The sequence below is a fragment of the Sapajus apella genome, unplaced genomic scaffold (assembly GCF_009761245.1).
Source record: "Sapajus apella isolate SASKATOON/1434 unplaced genomic scaffold, GSC_monkey_1.0 scaffold2, whole genome shotgun sequence".
Taxonomy (NCBI): domain Eukaryota; kingdom Metazoa; phylum Chordata; class Mammalia; order Primates; family Cebidae; genus Sapajus; species Sapajus apella.
Window position 1 is genome coordinate 7450657 of NW_022436942.1, and position 23350 is coordinate 7474006.

General features: G+C 35.7%; 1 protein-coding gene across 1 annotated transcript in view; it reads left to right on the forward strand.

The window, feature by feature from the left end:
- GYS2 (glycogen synthase 2) overlaps nt 1-23350 on the forward strand; it is a 57731-nt gene that overhangs the window by 14362 nt on the left and 20019 nt on the right. The window contains exons 2-10 of the mRNA XM_032287656.1: nt 1666-1847; nt 6082-6273; nt 7822-8004; nt 13107-13251; nt 18948-19065; nt 19246-19366; nt 21769-21875; nt 22527-22586; nt 23090-23168. Of these exons, the coding sequence (XP_032143547.1) occupies nt 1666-1847; nt 6082-6273; nt 7822-8004; nt 13107-13251; nt 18948-19065; nt 19246-19366; nt 21769-21875; nt 22527-22586; nt 23090-23168 (1187 nt within the window). The remainder of the gene's footprint in view (nt 1-1665; nt 1848-6081; nt 6274-7821; nt 8005-13106; nt 13252-18947; nt 19066-19245; nt 19367-21768; nt 21876-22526; nt 22587-23089; nt 23169-23350) is intronic.

Consider the following 23350-nt stretch of genomic DNA (forward strand, 5'->3'; position numbering starts at 1 on the left):
GTGTGTGTGTGTGTGTGTGTGTGTGTGTGTGTGTGTGTGTGTATGAGTTTATTAAGCAGATTAACCCACAAGTTCCCACAACAGACCATCTGCCAGCTGAGGAGCAAGGAAGCCAATCCGAGTCCCAAAACTGAAGAACCTGAAGTTCGATATTCCAGAGCAGGAAAAACCCAACAAGGGAGAAAGATGTAGGCTGGGAGGCTAAGCCAGCCAAGCCTTTTCACGTTTTTCTGCCTGCTTTATATCTTGGCTGTGCTGGCAACTGATTAGATGGTGCCCACCCAGATTAAGGGTGGGTCTGCCTTCCCCAGCCCACTGACTTAGATATTAATCTCCATTGGCAACACCCTCACAGACATACGCAAGATCAATACTTTGCATCCTTCAATTCAATCAAGTTGGCACTCAGTATTAACCATCACACTTACTTTCTAATGGGGTTGGGTTTTTTGGTTGTTGAGTTATTTGTTGATTCTGTGTATTAGCCTTTTGTTGCATTTATAGTTTGCAAAATATTTTTTCTCATTCTGTAGCTGATCTGTTTACTCTGTTGATCAAGACTTTTGCGGTGCAGAAGAATTTTAGTTTAATTAAGTCTCATTTGTCTATTTTTGTTTTGTTGTGTTTATTTTTGAGGACTTGGTCATAAATTCTTTGCTTAGGCCACGTCTAATTTCTAATCCTCCTTTACAGCCTGTCTTTCCCTCCAAGCTAGATATTATTTTACCCCCATTTGACACGAGTTAAATGAACTTTATGTCAGTTAAATAAGTTGACTAGTTCAATGTAAGTTGTTTCTAATTTTTTGCCATTATAATACTTCAGTAAACATCCTTTTATCACTCTTCTTAATTTTCTCTCAGGACAGTTTTCTAGATGTGAACTTGCTGGATCCCAGGGTGTACATGTTTTCCAAATGGATCAATATTGTCTGGATTTGTGTTTTAATAGAAGTAGCAGCAATATCAGAGGGAAGAATGAAACAATGATTCTAGGAAGGGAGAAGTATCATGTGAGAATGAAAATATGGATCTGTGTTATTGGGTTTGGCATCGGGGTTGGACCAAGCATTTTCTATGAAAATCTACAAGCACTTTCTCCTTATCAGAAAAGTACCTTGCTTGGTGCTTCAAAAGATAAATGACTATTTAGTTTAGGAGGTTTGCTCATAATTGCAAACCATAGCAGCTGTTATTTGAACATCCTGAGCCCCTTTTGTACCATTGTAGGAGAGGGAGGAAGAGGGGTAAAAGTGATTTCTGCTGCTGAGGTCACGTATGATGACGATGAGTATTTGTCCTGACTTTTGACACTGCAAAGTGATTGGAGCTTTAGGCAAGTAGTGCTTTACTCCAATTGTCTTTTCAGATTTTTTTTCTGAAGCTATTTGACCCCTTTGCTGCCTCAGGCCAGCTGCTCTTTCACATCCACCTGGAAGGGACTTTAAAATATGCACAGAATTGAACAAAACAGTAACCATTCATTAGTGTCCCTTAACAACATGTTTATTTGGAAAGGTAAACCACTTATTTAGAAAGGTAAACAAACCCTTGGGCTTAGTGGATCCTAAGTGCTAATTTAAAAATCTGAACTCATTTCCATCCCTTATCACTTAAAATGAATTGCTAACCTGAATGATAATAAAACCTTTTTTTCTTGTAACAGTTGGAGGCATCTATACTGTGATTCAGACAAAGGCCAAAACAACAGCAGATGAATGGGGAGACAACTATTTTCTGATAGGTCCATATTTTGAGCATAATATGAAGACTCAGGTGGAACAGTGTGAACCTGTAAATGATGCCGTCAGAAGAGCAGTGGACGCAATGAATAAGCATGGCTGCCAGGTAAAGGAACTGACACTTTGCTTGGCAATTCTCAGTAGACTTATGGGAAAAAAGACTGCAATTAACATGAACTCAGAAGACCATTCACCTACTTAGGGAAAAAGCAGATTTGTGAGAAAGATGATGAACTTGCCTTTAAATGGATTCCATTCGAGACACCTGCTGAAAACTAAGGAGGAAGGATAATTGGTTTGGAGTTCAGCAGAAGCTATAGGGTAAACATGTTTTTGAGGAAGTCATTAGTACATAAATCGAAGTCATGGTTGTTGGTAAAATTATTCAATGGAAATGTATAGATTTGAACAAAAGTTTTCAGCCAAACCTTGTGGAATGTTAGCATGTTAGGCCATCTACATTACAAGAGGCTAGAGATTGCAAATGTAGAAGCAAAGCTAACGATGTAGAACCAAGGATATTCAAATCTTAATCCTCAAAAGCTGTGACTATGTTACCTTTTATAGCAAATGGAATATTGCAGATGTGATTAAGTTAAAGATTTTGGGAAGGGGAGATTATCCTGAACCATCTAGGTGGGCCCAATGTAAACATAAGGGTCCTCATAAGAGGGAGGCCTTAGAATTAGAATCAGGCAGGAGGTGTAACAATGAAACCAGAGGCTGGAGGGATGTACTTTGTAGATGAAGGAAGAGGCCACAAAGAATGTAGGTGGCCTATAGAAGCAGGAAAAGGCAAGAAAATAGATTTTTCCCTGGAGACTACAGATGGACTGTGGCTCTGTCAACATGCTGATTTTAGTGCATTTTGGACTACTGACTTCAATATCTGTAAGATAATAGATTTGTTTTAAGCCTCGAAGCTTGCGGTAATTTGTTGCAGCTACAACAGGAATCGTGATGTCAAGTCAAGGGAGGAGAGAATTTTAAATATGAAGAAGGGATTAAGTCAACAAAGGTTTGATCCAGGGTCTGCTGGGTTTGGTAATATTTGGGCCTTTGGCAACACGGAGGAGTGCAGTTTTAGAGGAGAAAGGAAGGTTAAATCACATTTCAGTTGGTTAAGGAATAAGTAAGGGGTCAGAAAAAAGATACAGAAGTTGTGATTATGAAATGTTTCTATGAAGAAGAAATATAATAAAGTAGTTGCAGAATGACATGGTTTTGAGAATTGGTGTTTTATTAAATATGAGTAAGACCTGAGCGTATTTATTTGCAAAAAGGAAATACCTAGCAGACAAGGAGAAGCTGAAAGCTCAGCATAAATGGAGGATTGAAGAGAGTAAAGTCGCTGAGAATGGGAATGGGAACAAGATCCGAAGCAACACTGAAAGAATAATATTTCACTTGTCTTACTCAAACAGCAAAAAAGGGTAAATGCGAATACTAGAGACAAGTTAATGAAGAATTCAGGACAATCTTACCCAATGATTTTGATGATCTTCCTGAAGGAGGAGTTAAAGGTCATTTTATTAAGAGGCAAGTGTAGAAACTAGGGAAGTTCAAGAAAGAAGTCGTTCAAGATGTTCAAGGAATTTTTGGACATATTTGAGATGTACTCATGACTTTGTAATGGCACAAATACACACAGCTGTGACTCTGTCCAGGCGCAGTCTGCAGTCTGAGTGACAGTGCAGGAAGTAGAATAGATGAAGATCCAGTGTTGTTTCGTTTCAGCATTCATGCAAATGGGTCAAGGTGGTAACTGTGAAAGTGATTGAATTAATAGTTTAATTGGTGGCCATTGCATTGGAATAGATAGAAAAAGAAGGAAAGTAAGCAAAGCCAGAAAGAAGATGGTATTGTAGGACAAAATGGAGGGTTATAGGAACTGGAGGTCTTAAAGGGGAGAAAGAAAAATATATACACTGGGAAAAACGGAGTGACAGAAATGGAAGTACAAGAGTTGTCACTGGGTAACAGAGTGCCACAAGGGAATATTTTAGAGGAGAAACAATTTGGGATTTGACAAGAAAAGAATGCAATCATGATCTGAAATTAAAATTTCAGTAGCTGAAATTATGTGGACATGAAAGTCTTTTAAGTCCATAAGGTCAAGTAACCATGAGATTAAGTGTGCAGGATAAAACATCTGGACTTTGAAGTTGCTTAGGATAAGGTCAAAACATAACCTTATCTTTGCTGCACAAGGAAAGGTAATATTTGTGGATAGCATACATTTTAAAGGTGTTTTATGTAAATAATGAATAAGGCTTTAAAATCTTCAGCAGAATTTTAAAAAGCAGTAACTTTCCTTCCTACTCATCCCAGGAATATAGTTTCTGGGGGTGAAAAAAGGCAAAGCCTTCACTTGAGTTGCTGTGTGGGTAGTGGTGTCTAGGAGGGGCATGCAAAGTTTAAGGAGCGGAATGTATAATTTACAAGGGAACTTGAGATCCCAAATAGTACCAGGAAAACACTTCTTAGTGAAGGCAGCATAGAGAATGTTAGAAATGTGACAGAACAATGCCTGTTGTACTATCAGAATGCAAGTAAATGAGATGTTAGAAGGGGCTTGCATTTGAAGTTCTTGTAAAGAAAGAGGTAGATGAGAAACACAATGAAACTGACTGGTCTCAAGACTACATGGATTTCTAGTGTAGGGATATTTTCATGTTGCAGCCACGAACGAACGGGAGATCAATACCAGCTAGCTTACATTCTCTATTTGTATGCTAGTCTCAATTCTTCTTTATGATCTTAGCTCACTGTATCATGTGGCACATATTACACAGTGAGTAAATATTATATAATAATATTGCATGTTATTCACAGTGTATAAATAGATGAAGCAATAAATTTCCCAAGGAGAAAAAGTGTTGAAAAGTTGTTTGGGGCTCAGGAAAATTTCATCTTAAAAGGAAACAGTGGCGTGATAAACACTAAGTTATAATGGAAACAACAGAAACATAATGAGAGTCTTTCAAGGTTGACCAAGGAAAGACCATCCCCACACATGCCTGGACCCCATGGTAGAAACTAATCAAATTTGGCTTCAGAGCCCTGCAAAATTCAGCCATGGGTGGAGTCATAATTGCCAGTATGTAAGCAATATGAATATATTTTATTTTCTAGAGAAGCCTGGATTCATATTTAAAGAGACTCTTAGCCTCTGCTGAGTTCCAGAAAGGATTGGAAGTAGTTTATGAGGTTGTATACCATGTAATAGGAGAATAAACACACACAAAAAAAATTAAGACAAAAGAACAAGTAAATTACTGTAGGAATATGGAGACAAAAAGGAAGTTAAAACTTGAATATGTAAGTGATGATATACATACAACTGGAAAAAATAAGAGAGCTAATTCTTTAAAACTTGCACAAGATAAGACATTTAGGAATCAAAGTCAACTTGAAGAATGTAATAGAATTATACTTTGAGCTGCTAGATTAAAGAGATAATGTATCCAGGGCAATGTGTTTAGTTAAACCTCTGGCAGCAACCATACTGGGAATCATTTTGTGTCACTTTTTTGATAGTAATAGTAAGATAAATCATACTGGTCTATAGAAATAGCTTTTTCTGGCCAGGCGCGGTGGCTCAAGCCTGTAATCCCAGCACTTTGGGAGGCCAAGGCGGGTGGATCACGAGGTCAAGAGATCGAGACCATCCTGGTCAACATGGTGAAACCCCGTCTCTACTAAAAATACAAAAAATTAGCTGGGCATGGTGGTGTGTGCCTGTAATCCCAGCTACTCAGGAGGCTGAGGCAGGAGAATTGCCTGAACCCAGGAGGCGGAGGTTGCGGTGAGCCGAGATCGCGCCATTGCACTCCAGCCTGGGTAACATGAGTGAAACTCCGTCTCAAAAAAAAAAAAAAGAAATAGCTTTTTCTTCTAGCAGGAAATATTGTTAGTCCTGTTGCATAAAACAAAATAAGCAACACTGGAGACATTATATCTAAATGCCTCGATTTTCAGAGATACAAAGCACTTCATGGCTCTTTCATAAAAGCAGAGACTATAATATTAAACCCTATAAGCTCAAGGTCACAAGAGAGTGACTCGAGATAGATGAACAGAGATTACATGATCTAGATACATTGTTTTAAAATTTAATGACGAGCAAGAATTCAGAGGCTCTAGACGAATGGATGCATGCCTATTCCAGCTTGAGGCTCAAAAAGCAGAGGTTATATGTTATCAATATTCTTTTCTAAGTAGCTCGTTTAATCTGCTATTGAGTACCACATAAAGTTTATATCCTCAGAGTGCAAATACATTGTCCTGTCTTGCATGACTTAATATCACTACATGGCTATGTGTTCTTTATATGACAGGTGCATTTTGGAAGATGGCTGATAGAAGGAAGTCCTTATGTGGTGCTTTTTGACATAGGCTATTCAGCTTGGAATTTGGACAGGTGGAAGGGTGACCTCTGGGAAGCTTGCAGTGTTGGCATTCCTTATCATGACCGAGAAGCCAATGATATGCTGATATTTGGATCTTTAACTGCCTGGTTCTTGAAAGAGGTATGGTTTATTATACAGTGATACAACAGAGGAGCTGCACAGCTGCTTTCGGTGCTCAAAAATGATCCCATGAGTTTTAGATGAAGTAAATTTTGACATGATGCCATTATGGCTTGTCCTAGTACAGTTTACAGAAATCTGAGGAAATATTCAGCATTCTGCAAATTAAATGCCAGACTTTGGAACAAAGTAATAATGATACTTATTTCTATTTACCTCATGTCAAATTTAAATGGCATGATGTATATAAAACATCCAATTATATTTGCCCGATATACAGATGATAATCAATATATATGAAAAATAACTTATGAAGTATAGAATCTTAAGCATAGCAAATAGTTTAATAAGCTATTTGTTTAATAAGCTTTCCAGGTGGTTCTGATGGGCACTACATGTGATAACCACTGTTTTAGGTTAACTCTCCAACCTTCCCAATTCTCTGCTCAGCCTTCTTGAATTCCAGTGTTTTGCTATTGTCTCCATTAAGGAAATGAACTCTATCGTGGAGCCAGTGTGAATGTTAATATTTTGTAAGGGCAAAACAACCTGTCTCTTTGTAAGGCAAAGAGACGGTTACCCACCTGATTTGGAATTAGACCCCGGGTGAAATTAGACCCCAATATTCAGTGTGTTACAAAGCTGCTATTTGATTCTAAGTACTTTTTTATCAGCCTCTTTCTCTCTAATTCCACATTCTTAATAACATATCAGTTAATTTTTTTTGGCTTCAAGAAAAAGAAAACCCAAATAAGCTGAATTTAAAACATAGAATAATTTATTATTTAGTTTAAAATGATGTAATGGCATTTTATCTTTGTTTCTCAAAATCAAATATGCGAATATACACATGAAAATCATTGTTTGCTTTTAGAGTTTTCAAGTCATTGAAAATCCAAGTAATTGTTTATTAGAAAAGAATAATATTATAAAAGTCCTTTTTTCTTCATATGCATTTTTTTTCATTATCAGATTGTTATATACTTTTGGACAACATTTGCTTTTTCATAATTGGGCCACTACAAATATAGAATATATTTTCAAGTCTCTTTCTGGCAGTTCCTTTAGCAAATATCAAAATGTACACAATAAATAAACACACGTCGTGTCAATTAAAAAAAATTTTAAGTAGTTTTTTAAAAATAAGCTTATAAGTGAGTAGTCCCAATTGATTCAGCTGTTCGGTGATATCTTTAAGAATTTATTTATTCATCTGGTAAATAAATATTTTTTGAGTTTATTTTACATTTATCCCATTTGTTAATATTCATTACCTATCATTAATATTAGTATTTATTCTTTTGTGCATATAGAAAAAATCAGACCCATCACTGAAACAGAGGATTAAGACATAAAAATATGTGGGGTTAATGAACATGCCACTGAATCCTGTACTTTCTTTGCTAAATATTCATGCTTTACATTTAGACTATTTTAAATTGCAAAAAATTTATTGACACCATAACTCCACTTATGATGTGGACCATGATCACAATCAAGCTTCATTAACAACTTTTCTGAATGCTTTTTTTTTTTTTTCTGGTGTAGGTGACAGATCATGCAGATGGCAAACATGTCATTGCCCAATTCCATGAATGGCAGGCTGGAATTGGACTGATCCTTTCTCGAGCCAGAAAACTTCCTATTGCCACAATATTTACAACCCACGCCACACTACTTGGGAGGTATCTCTGTGCAGCAAATATTGATTTCTACAACCATCTTGATAAGGTAAATATTCCTTCCTCCTTCCTTCTTACTCACCCTTCTGTCAGATCGCTGAAGCTGAAGGGTATTGATCTGTACATTTCATCTGCCAACCGGATGGCAGAAATGCCCTTTTAGCTGATCAATATTCATGACAAAGCTTCCCTTGGGTTGACAGACAGCTCATAGAGTTCAACTTTGTTCAGAGTACACTAGAGTATAGAGGTGAGAGGCCTGATTTCTGTCCCACTTTGGAACCATGGATCTGAAGGGATGTGACTGGGGCAAAGACACGGTGTAGGTGCAAGGCTGGGCCCTTGTTCTAGCCTAAGGCTATGGAAGTGCTGTGAATACCCTGGATCTACACACAGCTCTGAGTGGCAGGTAGAGAGCTGGGATTTGAGACATACAAACTTGCACCATAAGCTTTCATTCCTCTACTTCATCTATCCTCCAAGTAAACATTTGATTAAAAGCCATATTATAGGTTGATAGGTCAGTTTTTCACTGTAACTTTGCAATGAATGAGTAGGGGGCATTTTTGTAGGATCAAATAAAACAGAAGTTATTGGAAAGAGGGATATGGGTCCTTGGTGAACAACAAATTATTTTTGCTCATCGTAGCAGATTACCTGATTCTATGACCTGCCAAAATCATTGTTTTGATTTATTTTTCCTATTTTTCATATGTCAATTTAGATGAATAAAAGTATGTATTTTATACCCTCATGTTAATAATATTAACAAAGCATTTGAGTAATGTAAATTCAGGGGTTTTGCAGATTTGGCATCTATATTAACAATCAAATCTATTTAGCACTCTAAGGTTCAGTTTCACTATCAGGAAAACTAGGAAGTTAGAAAGTTGATTTTTAGATTTCCTGGGTTAAAGACTTCTAGGATTCTATAAAACAGAATGTGTGTGTGCATGTAATACATAAATAATCCTCAAATAATGCTACTGAAAAGTTATACTACTATCTCAAAAACAGAGCCCAAGAAAGTCCTTTCTGAAAAACGTTAACATCTGTAAAGCAATGGGCGGTCCTGATGAGCCGTTCCCTATAAAAAGGTCAGCCTAATCTAAAGGTCAAACTAGAAACACAAGCTGTAGATTTAAAATAAAGTCACCAAGGGATTCAGAAAGCCTGGGACGTGGGAGGTTCTTAGCGGTATATAGTAATGGTGGACTAATAAGGGCGAACCAGTGATCTGTGAGAAGCTGATAAGCTCAACAGCCGTGTTTCCTGGAGAGGAGTGCACTTTGACTTTAGTGAAAGAAAATGTTAGAGTGGCAGATTGAAGATTTCACTTCGGAATTCTTGAATCTTACATAGTAATCATTAATTTTAAAAGCTACTAATCATATACATAGGATGTGCTTATTTGGTTTTAAGGAAGAAATACATTACAGTATATGCTATATATTACAATTTTACCCTTTCTGGCAGTATTTGTCATGCTTTCTTCAGATATAATCATATAGCTCCCTAGTTTAAAGGCCCTCACTGGTTGAGATAGTTAAGTGTAGTCAGACCCCTGCCCATCTTTCTAGTAAAATGTTCTATCTAGCAGAATGGCTAGTAGACGACAAGCAGTCAAGAACTAACTTTTGGGTTAAATTCATAAACATTGTTCACAACAGAAGCCCCCATGCTCACACTAAGTCTAGAATTTGGGTGATACATAAGAATACCAAATCACATACGTGAAAAGTTTTTAAAAATTCAGTAAAAAGAGTAAGTCGTAGTTTAATCTTTGATGCAGGAACCAGGATGTTTCAATACATTCTGACATAGACAAATAAAACTAGGGCAAATATGAGAATAAGAATAAAATGATGTTTTGTAAAATCAGAAATATTAGAACACTTTTACTCAAATTACTGCTAACTGAAAACAATTTTTGTTAGGAGCCAATTACAAAAACTCTAATGCTGGTTTAAGTTTTTAGTACAATTTATTATTTAAAATAACATTTTAATCATTTTCGGTCAGCATATGAAATTTCTGAGAACCTCTAAGAATACGTCTCCACACTTATTTTTATGATTTTCTTTTTTATTATTATTATACTTTAAGTTCTGGGGTACATGTGCAGAACGTGCAGGTTTGTTACACAGGTATACACGTGCCATGGTAGTTTGCTGCCTCCATCATCCCGTCGTCTACATTAGGTATTTCTCCTAATGCTACCCCTCCCCTAACTTCCCACCCCTTGCTATTCCTCCCCTAGTCCCCTATCCCCCAAGAGGCCCCGGTGTGTGATATTCCCCTCCTTGTGTCCATGTGTTCTCATTGTTCCACGCCCACTTATGAGTGAGAACGTGCAGTGTTCCAAACTCATTTTTTAAAGTTCAGTCATTGATCAATTATCTCCTCAACTCTAATAGCTATGTAACAAATGCTTTTTTTTTCCCCTAAAGCCTTTAGTTTTCTTATGTTTTGGCTCTTTCTTTTCTTAATAGTAACAGAATTTCCTAGACGGAAATCTGAGGACAGTGCCATTTGGGATTAGAAAATGGGGAAGGAAGCTTTGGACAATTATTTGGTGAATTTAAACTATTTCTTCTGATCAAGTTTTGAGCTGTCAATTTCAATTATGCAGTTACCCACATCTGTCACTGGACTGTGTTTTATTGATTAATATGTATTTTACTCATTTTTTGTTTTTCTATATGCATTATCCAGAATTCAGTAAAAAATTATGAGCTATATTAAAATGCAAGAAAGGAAAACCCATTGTCAAAAGACCAGGTCCAGATATGTCCTATGTTGGAATTATTGTACAGAGATTTTAAAATACAATCATAAATATGTGGAAAAGTGGACAATAACATGTGTAAATGGATAGGGTTTCTGTAAATCCACAGCTATGGCCATATATACTACAGGCCTAAAAGATAAGGGCACCCCATAGGAGAAGAGAAAGGCAGAAGCATGCACACGTGCCTGACTTCCCCGGACTTCTGATGAGATCGCCAGCCTCCTGCTATCCTCCCGCTGTGTTTATGTATGCTCAGCCCGCGCATTTAGGAAATCTGTCTTCTCATCTCTAAATGTCCAAATGTTAAATGCTATCTTATCTGTGTCATATTATTCTCTACGACAACAATAATAATTAATAATAACAATGGCTAAATTTATTGAGCACTTTCCCTATGCCAGGTACTTTTCTAAGCCTTTGACATTTGTTATCTGAGTTGAAATTCACAAAAATACTCAATGGGATGGAAAATATTCTTTACTTCTTTCCAGTTATTTTTCTTAAACATTGGCTCTGTTTTTACCACACCTCTAAATGAACACTTTCAGAGTGGGCTTTCTTGTTTTCAGGACAAAAGCAAAATTCCTAGGCTCATCCTCAGGGATTTCAGTGATCTGACCCTATTATGTCTGACCAGTCTCTGTCTCTTACATTCTACACCCAATGCTGCAGTCACATCAGACATTCTGCTATTTTCTTCACATGCCATAGCATTTTCTATACTTGTTCTTTAGGGCAACTTGTATTTCGGCTAAAAACAACTTTCCCAGAATTAAACTTTCATGTCTCAGTTCAAATGCCATTTTATTCATCCAACCAATCTGGAGATACAAAGATGAATAAGCCTTGGTCTTTGCACTTGAAAGTCTTACATCTGTAAAGGTGGTACTGACTACCCTTATTGTGTAGTATGAGATACTTTTGCCTACCTTCAGCCAGAGTGAATCAGTGCTGCTCTGATCCTATCACTTATTCAGACACATACCCATTTCATTTCTGCCTGTTTTTGTTTATTTTTTTACCCATTTTTTCCATTAAGGTAATAGAGATGCATAAATTGCTTAAAAAAAAATGTTGGTTAAATGAGAGATTTGTTTTCACGAATTAGACCGGCCACATAGAGCTTTTAAGAAAACTTCTGCTGATCCAAGCATGTCATATACAACCTGAGTTAAACATTTTCAGAGAAATGATTGCAAATATTACGGTTGTGAAAGAATGATCTAGGACCTTTCTTGTCCTAAGCATGAGATTTCTCTAATGGGTCTCTTTTTTGCATTTTTCTCTCTATGTTGCCATAATTATTGGGACTAACTTGTTGATAGCGTTAAAGTCTAAATGATATAAAAACAGACGAATACAAGACTGTGTTCATTCATCAGTCAGGCTGATTAGGGATCAAATTAGGGTTCTACTAAGATTCTTAATAGGAATGTGACCTTGGACAAGTTTTTTGACCTCTAAAAGGTTCAATTTCTCTCTCCATAAAATGAAGATAAAATATGTGTCTCAGTAGTTTATAAGGATTCAATATGTTACTGTGCTTAGTGGACTGCTTGACACTTGTGCTGAAGAGCCACTAACGATCTTTATTGTGAAAAGCACTCTACTTCTATAATGTCAGAAGCTTTATGTGCTTTTTGTCTTAGACACTGCTAGTTTCATATGCAGCTATGTGAGACATTACATTGAGTAACCAAGTGAAATGGCAAAAGCCCACAACTGTTGCCAATTATTTGAATGATTGTTGGGAATTTGACTTTTTTTTAAGTTAAACTACCCAGAATTATAGATGATTGCATAATCTAGCACACTATCTGACTGGAGTAACTATACACTCCTTGAGTCTAAAGGGGACGTTCTATAACCAAGGAAAAGCATTTGTCTTTCTCTTTTTCAGGTTCCCTTTCAGTGAATTAAGCATTGTAATAATTATTCTTATTTTTGATGTCAAGTTTAATGTTAACTTTGTTTTATTGTTTAATGGGAAAATATATTATGGACTTTGGGGAAAGCCATTAACTCAGTAATCCAAGATCTAGAATAACTAACAGTGTAATTCAAATGTTAAAAATTCAAGAATTTTATGTGATTACAGCAAGATAGAAATATCATTTACTTAGGGAGTTAAATAGCAGCTTAGAAGGAGAAATGGAGTAAACAATGCCTTTTAAAGTGTAAGTCCTTATGTATATTCTAGTAATGGGTTTAATTCAAGTTTCTATTACTTTTTTTTTTTTTGCGGTCTTAAAATTTTACATAGCCTTGAGGTAAGCCAATTGGTGAAATGTGTGATTTTTGTTTTGCTTGTATAGAAGGGCATGTGTTAGCAAAGGTGTGTTTATTTTTGTTTTTCACAGTTTAACATAGACAAAGAGGCTGGGGAAAGGCAGATTTACCACCGATACTGCATGGAGCGAGCCTCCGTTCATTGCGCTCACGTGTTCACCACCGTTTCTGAAATAACAGCAATAGAGGCCGAACACATGCTGAAGAGAAAGCCTGGTAATTATTATCCCTGAATCGCCTATCTTTCAGTTCCAAACGACATTAGACTATGAGGATTTTGTTTTTTAACCGTGAAGTAGTAATTTGAGGAAAAATTGCATTCAGTTACCATGCAGCTCTTTACATGTATTTTAATTCTCAATTTCAGTAGGTTTGCCGGGAAACCAACACAAAGCCATGTCTGGAACATGGTTAAGTGTTCAGTCTGTGCTTGTTGAATAAATGAGCTGTGCTTGAAATGCCCTCGGTATGATCTGGGTTGTCATAATGGGTTGGCATGTGTAAGGAAGCTCAGGTGACTCTATTCTTTTAAGAAAATAGCCAAAAAATAGAAAATTGTGTAAGACTATCCTAGTCCTACCTACATCTTGTAACATTGCCTCATTGGTGCTGTGTTGGTAGAAACGTGTTGTTTATCTATCTCCAGATTCCTTGTAAATTTTTCTGGGAACTATCCACAGACCCAACCAGAGCTTGCATTGATGAACTCATGCTCATAAGACATGGCCCTGTCACCTGGCCACAGCTGATTGGCCCAAACGAAGACACCTAATATAAGCTGAGCAATCAGAATGCTCCCATTCAAATGAGTCTCTGCATGCACTGTCATGTAATAGAAAGTCAGCTTTGAGCTGTTGGTAGTGTTCATTTTTCTATTCTGCTGCACTGGTTGCAAAGATTAAACTACACTGAATTGCTGTAAGAAGAAAAAACAGACTGAGAGAGAGAACTCTTTATGCTCTCCACAGTGATTTCGACCACTTTTCAAAACCATTCCTGATGTTCAGCTAAATCTTTGCCATGAGACACTCTGGCAACCTATTAATAAATTCCTTATATTATGCTTAAGCCAGGACTAGTAGATCTATATTACTTGCAACCAAACCGTCCTAATAAATATATCCTCCTTGCTTAACTCCTGTGGTCTTATCTCTAGTTGTCCTTATTTCAGATAGCAGATTGTGTAGAGGAGGTATTTTGAGGTACTAGATTATAAAAAGCAAGACAAGATGGAACAAGAATCCGAGTAATTTGAATAGTGGCAGCATTAAGAAAGAGCCTATGGTATTCTTTCTTCTTTCCAAGGATTCTCTCAGAGTCACTTGTATTCTTACTCTCATTCTTTTGGGAGTTTATTCCAACAATTTGCTCATTTCTCTCTTGGATCTTCCTTTTTCCTGTCTACAGTATCTTTCTGAGCTCACAAAAATGCTTTCTTTGTTTTTGCCTATTTTAAAGTGAAAATTTCTCTTGAGGTTACTACCCTGCCAAATGTCATACCATCTCCTCCTTTCTCCTTTCACCAAATTCAGGGTCATCTAATATTTTTTATTTTTCTTTATATTCCCTAGCATTTAAAGGTGATGAACATCTTTTTCTTTTTCTTTCCATGACACGGCACATTCTAATTTCTTTTCAGTATAATCTTTTCTGGTGCCTCTAATCATTTTTCTACTTTCTTTTACTTTTCAAAATGGGCATTCTCCAAGATTGTATTCTGGGTCCTGCTTTCTCTATTTTCTTAAATTTTTGTTTTCTTAAGAATGTAGCTACAGAGTAGTGGTCAAAGCATGAGCTTTGTGCTAAACTGCCTGTATTCAGTATCAAAAATGATTTTGTGTTGAATATACGTTACTAGCTGTGTGACATTATAAAGGTTACTTAAGCTCTCTGTACCTTATCTGCATAATGTAGATAATAATTCTTTCTTTTATCTAGAAACGTTGCAATGACTCGAAAAGTTAACATGTGGAAAAAACAGCTCAGTGCCTGGTCCATTGCAAAGATTTATAAAATATCGACAATTATTGTTTTGCATGGATCACTGTCTAGATTTCCCCCAAGTTCTCATCTATTACCAAGTGCCTTCAAGCTAGCTTTACCTGAAAGTTCTACCAGAAACCATAAACACTGCAATCTAGTCTGTTTCCGATTGGCAGTAGAATCATGTGGTGGTTCTGATGGAAATTGTGAAATCTCTGAACATTTTGTGGTTCAAGAAGGTCAATGGACTTTTAATAGATCATTAAACATGTAAACCTTCCCAAGAGCATTTTGAAAAAAAAAAGGATCACATAGTGTAACTATGACTTTATATTCCTCAGTTTTTCTTGAAGTCCTCCCCGATTAAAAGTTTAACTACAGCCATTACTTTTAATGCTGAGGGCACAGCTACAGAGCAAGAGACAAATGTTGGCTGGGACAAAAACATGCATGGGACCAGATATTTTTCAAAATATCACTATATACTCATTGGCAAAAGCCCATATTTATTACTGTATCATTATACGTTTGCCATAAATTTGATTTAAAATAATTTAGGATGTTGAAAAGATGATGTTTTCTTTAAGATATTGGGGAGAAGACAGTATTATACATTTACTAATTACAGATGCATAACTGAATACCACATGTGCCTTAAATGTCCTATGTTGCTTTAAAAAAGTTTGTAATTTTCCCTTTAATATAGTCATTAATAGTATTACGATTATTGATTTTTGAGCCTGTGCTAATGCTTTAACATAAATTCTAGCTAATGCCATCTTTTAGTCAACGTTTTTCCTTTGTGTTGGCATTGCCTAACGTCAGAAAGGTGGGTAACATTGACATTGTCTTCTCTTTGGGAATAAATACAGGAAATTAGTGACCAATGTTGCTTCCAGGGAAAGGGATAAATTGGGAAACAGAAGTGGAAAGGAAGCTTTTCAAGGTGTATATTTTGATTTTTAAAAAATTTAAATGATGTGAGCATATAACTTATAGACACTAATTGTGTAGTAATTCATGTACTTATGTGAACTAGACTAAATTAAATAATCAAATTAATTTAACTAATTCATGAGATTAAATTTAGAGCAATGCCAACTACAGAGTGGAATGTCTCACAAGTTGAAGATAATCTTTGCTAGTATAGTAAATGTTGAGAGAATCCTTTTAAACACAATTTGTAATGACTAGATTCTATGTAAGTATTTTTGCTCTAGAGATAAAGTTACAATTTTAATTATGTCACTGTGTAAAAGTGTCCATATAATCTTTATCCATCAATGAGGCATAAAAACATGTTTTAAACCTTATTTCTTAAGCCATGTAGGTAGTGATGTGCTAAAACCAGCTCGTGCTGGTTCACAAGAACCAATTGCAATATCTATATATAATATGTACATATATATTATATATATTTGATCTTTTTTTGAAACAATTTAGAAAATTCCTGAGAATTACAATCCCTAATAAATATATATACATTACATATGTGTGTGTGTATATATATATATATATATATATATGTGTGTGTGTATATATTGCATGGATGGAAATACTGTAATAGTGTTACTGCACTTTTCTTCCCAACTCTGCATTTACATTGGTAGCTTGAAATCGGTCATGATGGGAATATTTGCACCTTGAAGAAAGGCAAATACTAAAATAATCTCTCTCTCTCTCACTCTCTCTCCCCTTCTCTTCTCACTCTTTTCCTCCCCCCCGTCTCTCTTTTTCTCTTTTTTCCTCGAGTACTCTTTGTTAAATTTTACCAGCATACAACTGCACATAGGCATGTGCGTGTGAGATTATTCTGTCATAAATGTGGACATTAGAAGACCTCATTGGCCTAACTCTTTAGGCTAATAAATAGACAATTTCAGGACACAGATTTTTTTTTTTGTAATTGTTTGTGAAGCAATTTAGAAAATTCCTGAGGATTAAATCCATGAGAAGCTGGTATTCACATACATTCTCACCTTCTATAACTTTTTGCATGGTACAGCTGTATGACACCACTGCGTTATAAGAGGGGAGATCCCTGAGCCAGGCTCCTTTGGTTCTAAATCCAGCCTCTGTTACTTTGTAGTTATTTGAGCTTAGGCAAATGACTTAATATTCTGCAGGCCGACTTCCTCATCTTTAAAATGGGGACAATGCAAACAATTTACCACATAGGGATTTTTAAAAATTATTATATTTCAAATATAATAGGGTCTGGCACAAGGTGAGCCTTAACATAACTGCTGTAGAAAGATAAATACATGTTAAGATGTAATCGTCATACTATACTAATCACACTGTATAGTTCATTTAGGAATTATTCACAGGAACGCTTTCACTGGAAACTTTGGCTACCTAAGATTGATGCTACTGTGGCCATCTGTGTTAAATGGTATAACAATGTCAGATTACTTAATAAAAACTCATAAAAATCCATAAGTTCTTATTAATCACAAAACATGAGCAAAATGCCTGGGTTGATTTAGTGGAACCATGTCAACAGAATAGCCAGTTAGCTGTAAAAGATTCTCTTTTTTTGAGATGGAGTCTCACTCTGTCATCCAGGCTGAAGTGCAGTGGCACAATCTTGGCTCACTGCAATATTTGCCTCCTGGATTCGAGTGAGTCTCCTGCCTCAGCCTCCCCAGTAGCTGGGACTACAGGCATGCACCACCACACTTGACTGTTTGTGTCTTTAGAAGAGACAGGGTGTCACCATGTTGGCCAGGCTGGAAAAGACCCTTAAACTTACAAAAATCTTCATAGGTCTGTGCTAATTTTTTTTTGAACATAACTCCTTCTTTCTTGCTTGTTACTAAATGTGATAAACCATGTATTCAACTCAGTAGGTAGTTTCCATGATGCTCTGAGTGGTCCCGCTCTTTCTTGTCACAGACCAATATTTGGAAAATCAAGAATGTCTTCCTGCTTAAGCAACAAAATCTCCTGGGAAGAATGAATCACTGGATATTAGAAATAAGAAATTATAGGGCCGGGCGAAATTACTCAAGAAATTACTCAAGCCTGTAATCCCAGCACTTTGGGAGGCCGAGGTGGGTGGATCATGAGATCAAGAGATCGAGACCATCCTGGTCAACATGGTGAAACCCCGTCTCTACTAAAAATACAAAAATCAGCTGGGCATGGTGGCGCGTGCCTGTAATCCCAGCTACTCAGGAGGCTGAGGCAGGAGAATTGCCTGAACCCAGGAGGCGGAGGTTGCGGTGAGCCGAGATCGCGCCATTGCACTCCAGCCTGGGTAACAAGAGCAAAACTCCGTCTCAAAAAAAAAAGAAATAAGAAATTATAAATAAGAATAGAAATTAGAAGAGGTTGTCTTTCCAGTTTTCTAAATGCACAAAAGGTGTCCTATACACCTGTGGAAAACAAGATGGCTGGAGGTCGTTTAGAGCCGGAGTTAAAGTAACAGTACGTAGGAGCAGGCTGCATGGATTCTGCTTCAACTTCAGCCCTGTGTCCTTGGACAGGGTCTTTAAACAACTCTGTGCCTGAGTTTCCACCTCTGAAAATGCAGATAAGAGCACTTACTACATTGGTTTGTTGAGGAAATGGAGTTACACTGTAAACCTTTAGAGCAACACCTGATGCACAGTAAATAATCAGTAAAATAAAACTGTAATAACAATTATTATTGCTATTGATTAACCTGTCTCATTGTACCAGTCCCTCATTGTTATTTTGGTCAGGTATTTCTGATTTCCTATTTCAATCAAAAGATCAAATTTGTTGTAAATTTTATGAAATTTTTTATGAACCGGAAGTTTTATACATTTTACATTTTATGGTAATTGGAAACTAGAAATGTTAGTAAACAGCGGACTTTATAGATTTAAAGATACTTTTTTTTATAATGGTGCCCTCTTTGAAAAGAGAAATTTCATAATAATTTTATTCTGCTTTTCTAGATGTAGTTACTCCAAATGGCTTGAATGTTAAGAAATTTTCAGCAGTGCATGAGTTTCAAAATCTACATGCCATGTACAAGGCCAGAATCCAAGATTTCGTTCGAGGTCATTTCTATGGGTATGATTTTCTTTATTTTAAAAAAAGTAGCATCAGATATGAGGGATCATTGGTAGGGAGAAAACAGACTTGTAATAGTAAATGTTTACCTTTCCAGCCCCTTTGTACTTTAGCAGAATTCGTGTGTACGTTTCGTTGTGGTTGCTGTATTTCATTTGAAACTGTCTTGTTTTATTTTAGTCACCTCGACTTTGATCTTGAAAAGGCTTTGTTCCTTTTCATTGCTGGGAGGTATGAGTTTTCAAACAAAGGAGCTGACATCTTCCTAGAATCCTTATCCAGGCTAAATTTCCTGCTGAGGGTAAGAAAGATCTAGGACATGATATAATGCTTTTGTAGGGAGAACTTTCTTCTGTGGGAAGTGAAGAATTTTTTAGCATCTTAAATAGTTTTCAGGAGAATTAACAATGACCATGTTCTAGAAATGACCTCAGCCTTTCCATTTACATATTGGAGTTTGGCACATTGTTGACTTGTGTATTTGTCTATAATGTCTTCCTTTTTTCCTCCCTTAGGAGAATCTTAAGCTTATCCCATTATACATGCTATGTTTTAAGAAGTCATTATAACATCCCCTTTCCCCACATGAGTTTGTAATCAATTGAAATCAATATATAGAGAGAAATCAAGTGAATGGAGAGCAAAATATTAATTTTCAAAAAAATCAATGAAGGTTGTAATGGAAGATGTGGCTTATGCACATGACAGTGGCATCCTAATACTGAACCTTGTTATTACTCTTAGCCATTTAATCATAGAAAGATCTGACCATAACTCTCCTCCCCTGACTGAAGCAAGCCTTCAGAGTACCATGTGCCATATAGGTGGCAGCCAAATCGGACAGCACTAACTCTCTATAGAACAAGGCAGACACATTTATACTCAGTTCACTCACCTCCCCAGCCACACCTCCTCCCTGCAACTGAGAGTCTTAAACTGTTGAACTAGTGAATATCCCACCACATGAAAGCATGAAGGAGGAAAAAGAAGGTTCTTACTCCCAACAACATGAAATCATTTTTTTTAAATTCAGGAAGGTAGGATACAAAGTGGGTTCTCAACTAATCCAGCAATACAATATGCATAAATAGAAGCAACTATAAAAAATGGTACCATGTCATAGCTATTGATGGAATCTATTGGTTTATATTCCAATCCCATCACATAAACATATAGAATAAGTAATAGGAAAATATTTACAGGAGAACAGTATAGAACTTCAGTTTTAATGAGATAATGAGAAAAGCTAAACTTTCTTGAGCTTTGTACTACCCTCCAGTTAAATTTTTATTTCTTGAAGAAAGATGTATCCTTGCTTTAGAGCAGACAGTAGACCAAATATGCTAAAAAAGTTACTGAAGCCACATTAATAAGAAAGCAATTCATTAATAAAATCCAACTATGCAAAATAGAACTGAAGGCTTAACCGATTATTCTTAAATAATCTTACTTCATATTTCTTAGTACATATCCATTCAACAAGCTTTATAATGGACACATAACTATATCAAATATACAGAGCCTTTAGGGACATTATTAATAAATGTATTTAGATAATTATTAAATATACACTTTATAGCTATGAGGAGAAGACGGAATACTATTATACTAGACATGAAAGATAACTGCAATACTTGGAGAAGTTAAAGGAAGGCATTCTTTCTCCACGTAGTACATTTATTCTTTGATAGCACATAGGCTGTTCTAGGCTGAGTTTCCTATTGTACACCTTCTGTAGCTTTCCCTTATAAAATGTTAGGCCCCAGAGAGAAGAGGCCACATACCAGATGGTAAAGTGCCCCACACTGGAGCTAGTCAGTCATTTTCAGAACACATGAACATTCATAGAGGTTATGGTTTTAAGTGAGTTTATGCTTTCATTCTTATGGCTTCTTAACAAGTCTTTTCCTTTTGAGAGATGCTAAGCCAGCAGTTTAAATGTCAGCTTTGACGCTCACCTGTTATAGGAACTCGGACAAAATATTTAACCTCTCATTCCTTTCTTTCAACATTAATAAAATGAGGAGAATGATGCCTATTGTACATGATTATTAGTAGTATATTTAAAGCACTCCAGCACATTGCCTGCTATCCCAAAAGTGCTCAGTATGTGCTTGCTTCTTTATTTTAGGGACAAAAACCAAAATATAACATCATCTGAATCAAGACATTTAGCAGAAAAATGTAAATAATCTATTTGTCATCAATCAATGTGAATAAGCCAAAAATTTAAATATTATTTTAGCTTTTACCAAAGCTTAAATCTTCATTAAATTTCCACTCCGAAATTTTAAAGAACTAATTTTGATCTTGTAATATTAGCTCTCATTCATGCTATATGCCTGACCACAGAAAAGCGAATGTCATCAATAGCAATTGTTATCTATTCTAGATTGTCAAAGGCATGAAAATATTTTGTTTGAATTTTTTAACTGTTAATTGACAAAAATGATTGAAAGTCAATTTGTTCATTGACAAATACTGATTGAAAATTTAAAATTTAATTTAAAACGTCTGAAAAAGTCTCAGGAAGGTGAATATAATTTGTCTGTGAATCATATATAACTATTCCTTTTATCTACTGGTAGTCTTTTTATCTACTGATATTTTAAAACACTACTTTTCAATGTTTAATTTCCATCTATTATATTTTTTAAAAACCTTAGATAGTTGACTCTGCTGTGTTTTCTAATTCCTCATCAGATGCACAAAAGTGAGGTCACAGTGGTGGTGTTTTTCATTATGCCTGCCAAGACAAACAATTTCAATGTGGAAACCCTGAAAGGACAAGCAGTCCGAAAACAGCTGTGGTAATCTCACATCCTGTGAATGTTCTCAAGCAATAAATGTAAAAAGATTTCTTTTAAGTGAATGATATCTCATGTATTGCCTTGAACTTTGTTTTTTCCTTAAGATTATTACAGACAAATAATACTTGGCCCTTTTTTCATTGTGCTACTAGTTTAGATTATTGTGATGCCTATAACATTATACGTGTTATAAAAAACTACCACTGAAGGAACGAGGCCCTGTAGAAATCTTAAAAGATGAGTCAAGCATTTTTAAACTTTTTATTGTGAAATTCTAAAAATATGTCAAGTAAAAAGCTTAGTAGTAGGACCTCCTGTATACTCACAGTTCAGTTTCAACAACGATCACCGAATTCCCATCTTGTTACATCTGTACCTCCATCTACTCTCCCTCTCTGCTCTCTACCCTATTTCAATCATCATGAAGCAAAATAATTTTAAGCTCTTTGTGCTGGCCATGGTGCTCTGTTGCCGCAGCTCTGGAGATTTTAACTTAAGCTGAATTGGAAAGTAGTGAAATAATAAAAAAGGCTATAAAAAAGGTACCTGCAATTTCAAAGAATGTCAATTAAAAAAAACAGTATTATCACGATAAATAAAGACTAAACCTTGTCATACTGTTTAAATGATAAGTCTTTCTGTTTGAAACAGGGACATTGCACATTCTGTGAAGGAAAAGTTTGGAAAAAAACTCTATGATGCCTTATTAAGGTAGGTGTTTGGAATGCTTTGTTCTTAAGGCTTCACTATTCAAACTTAACAACTTAGACAACAATATGTAATGCTATTTAAGTTGTTAAGTTTGAAGAGTCTGAACATATTTTGTTCCAAATATAAAGGAATTAATAACATTTGAAAATGTATTATGTCATGTGAATAGCGTTTAATCCTTCATTTGACAAAACTTGTAAACATCTGTACAGATAAGAATACATTTATATGCAGGCAAGTTCTAATTCAATGAGGAAGTCATTAAAGGTTGATATATCAATCTGAAGCTGAGGGAGACTTCATGAGATTTTAATTCAAAATATATATTGATAATATGCATCAAATATCTACTTATATATTAAGTCTATATGAACATATTTACTTAATTGAATAACCAACATTATTTATTAAAATACATAAAATATCTAATATATCTGATGCTTAAGAGTCACTGAAGTATTGCCAACTGCTTTTATTTTTGTTATTAATATTTTTTTCTGCAGAGGAGAAATTCCTGACATGAACAATATTTTAGATCGAGATGATATAACAATTATGAAAAGAGCCATCTTTTCAACTCAGGTAATAAGGAAAAAGCACCCACCATGTCCCATAGTTATTAAATTCTATCTAAGTCAGTATTTTAATTTATTGAAATGTGTTAATTTGGAAAATGTTTAGGCCTGAGGCTAGAAAAGACATTCTTACATAGTCACTTAAATATTTACTTTGCATGTTTTTTCATTAATGATTTTAAGGGCTCC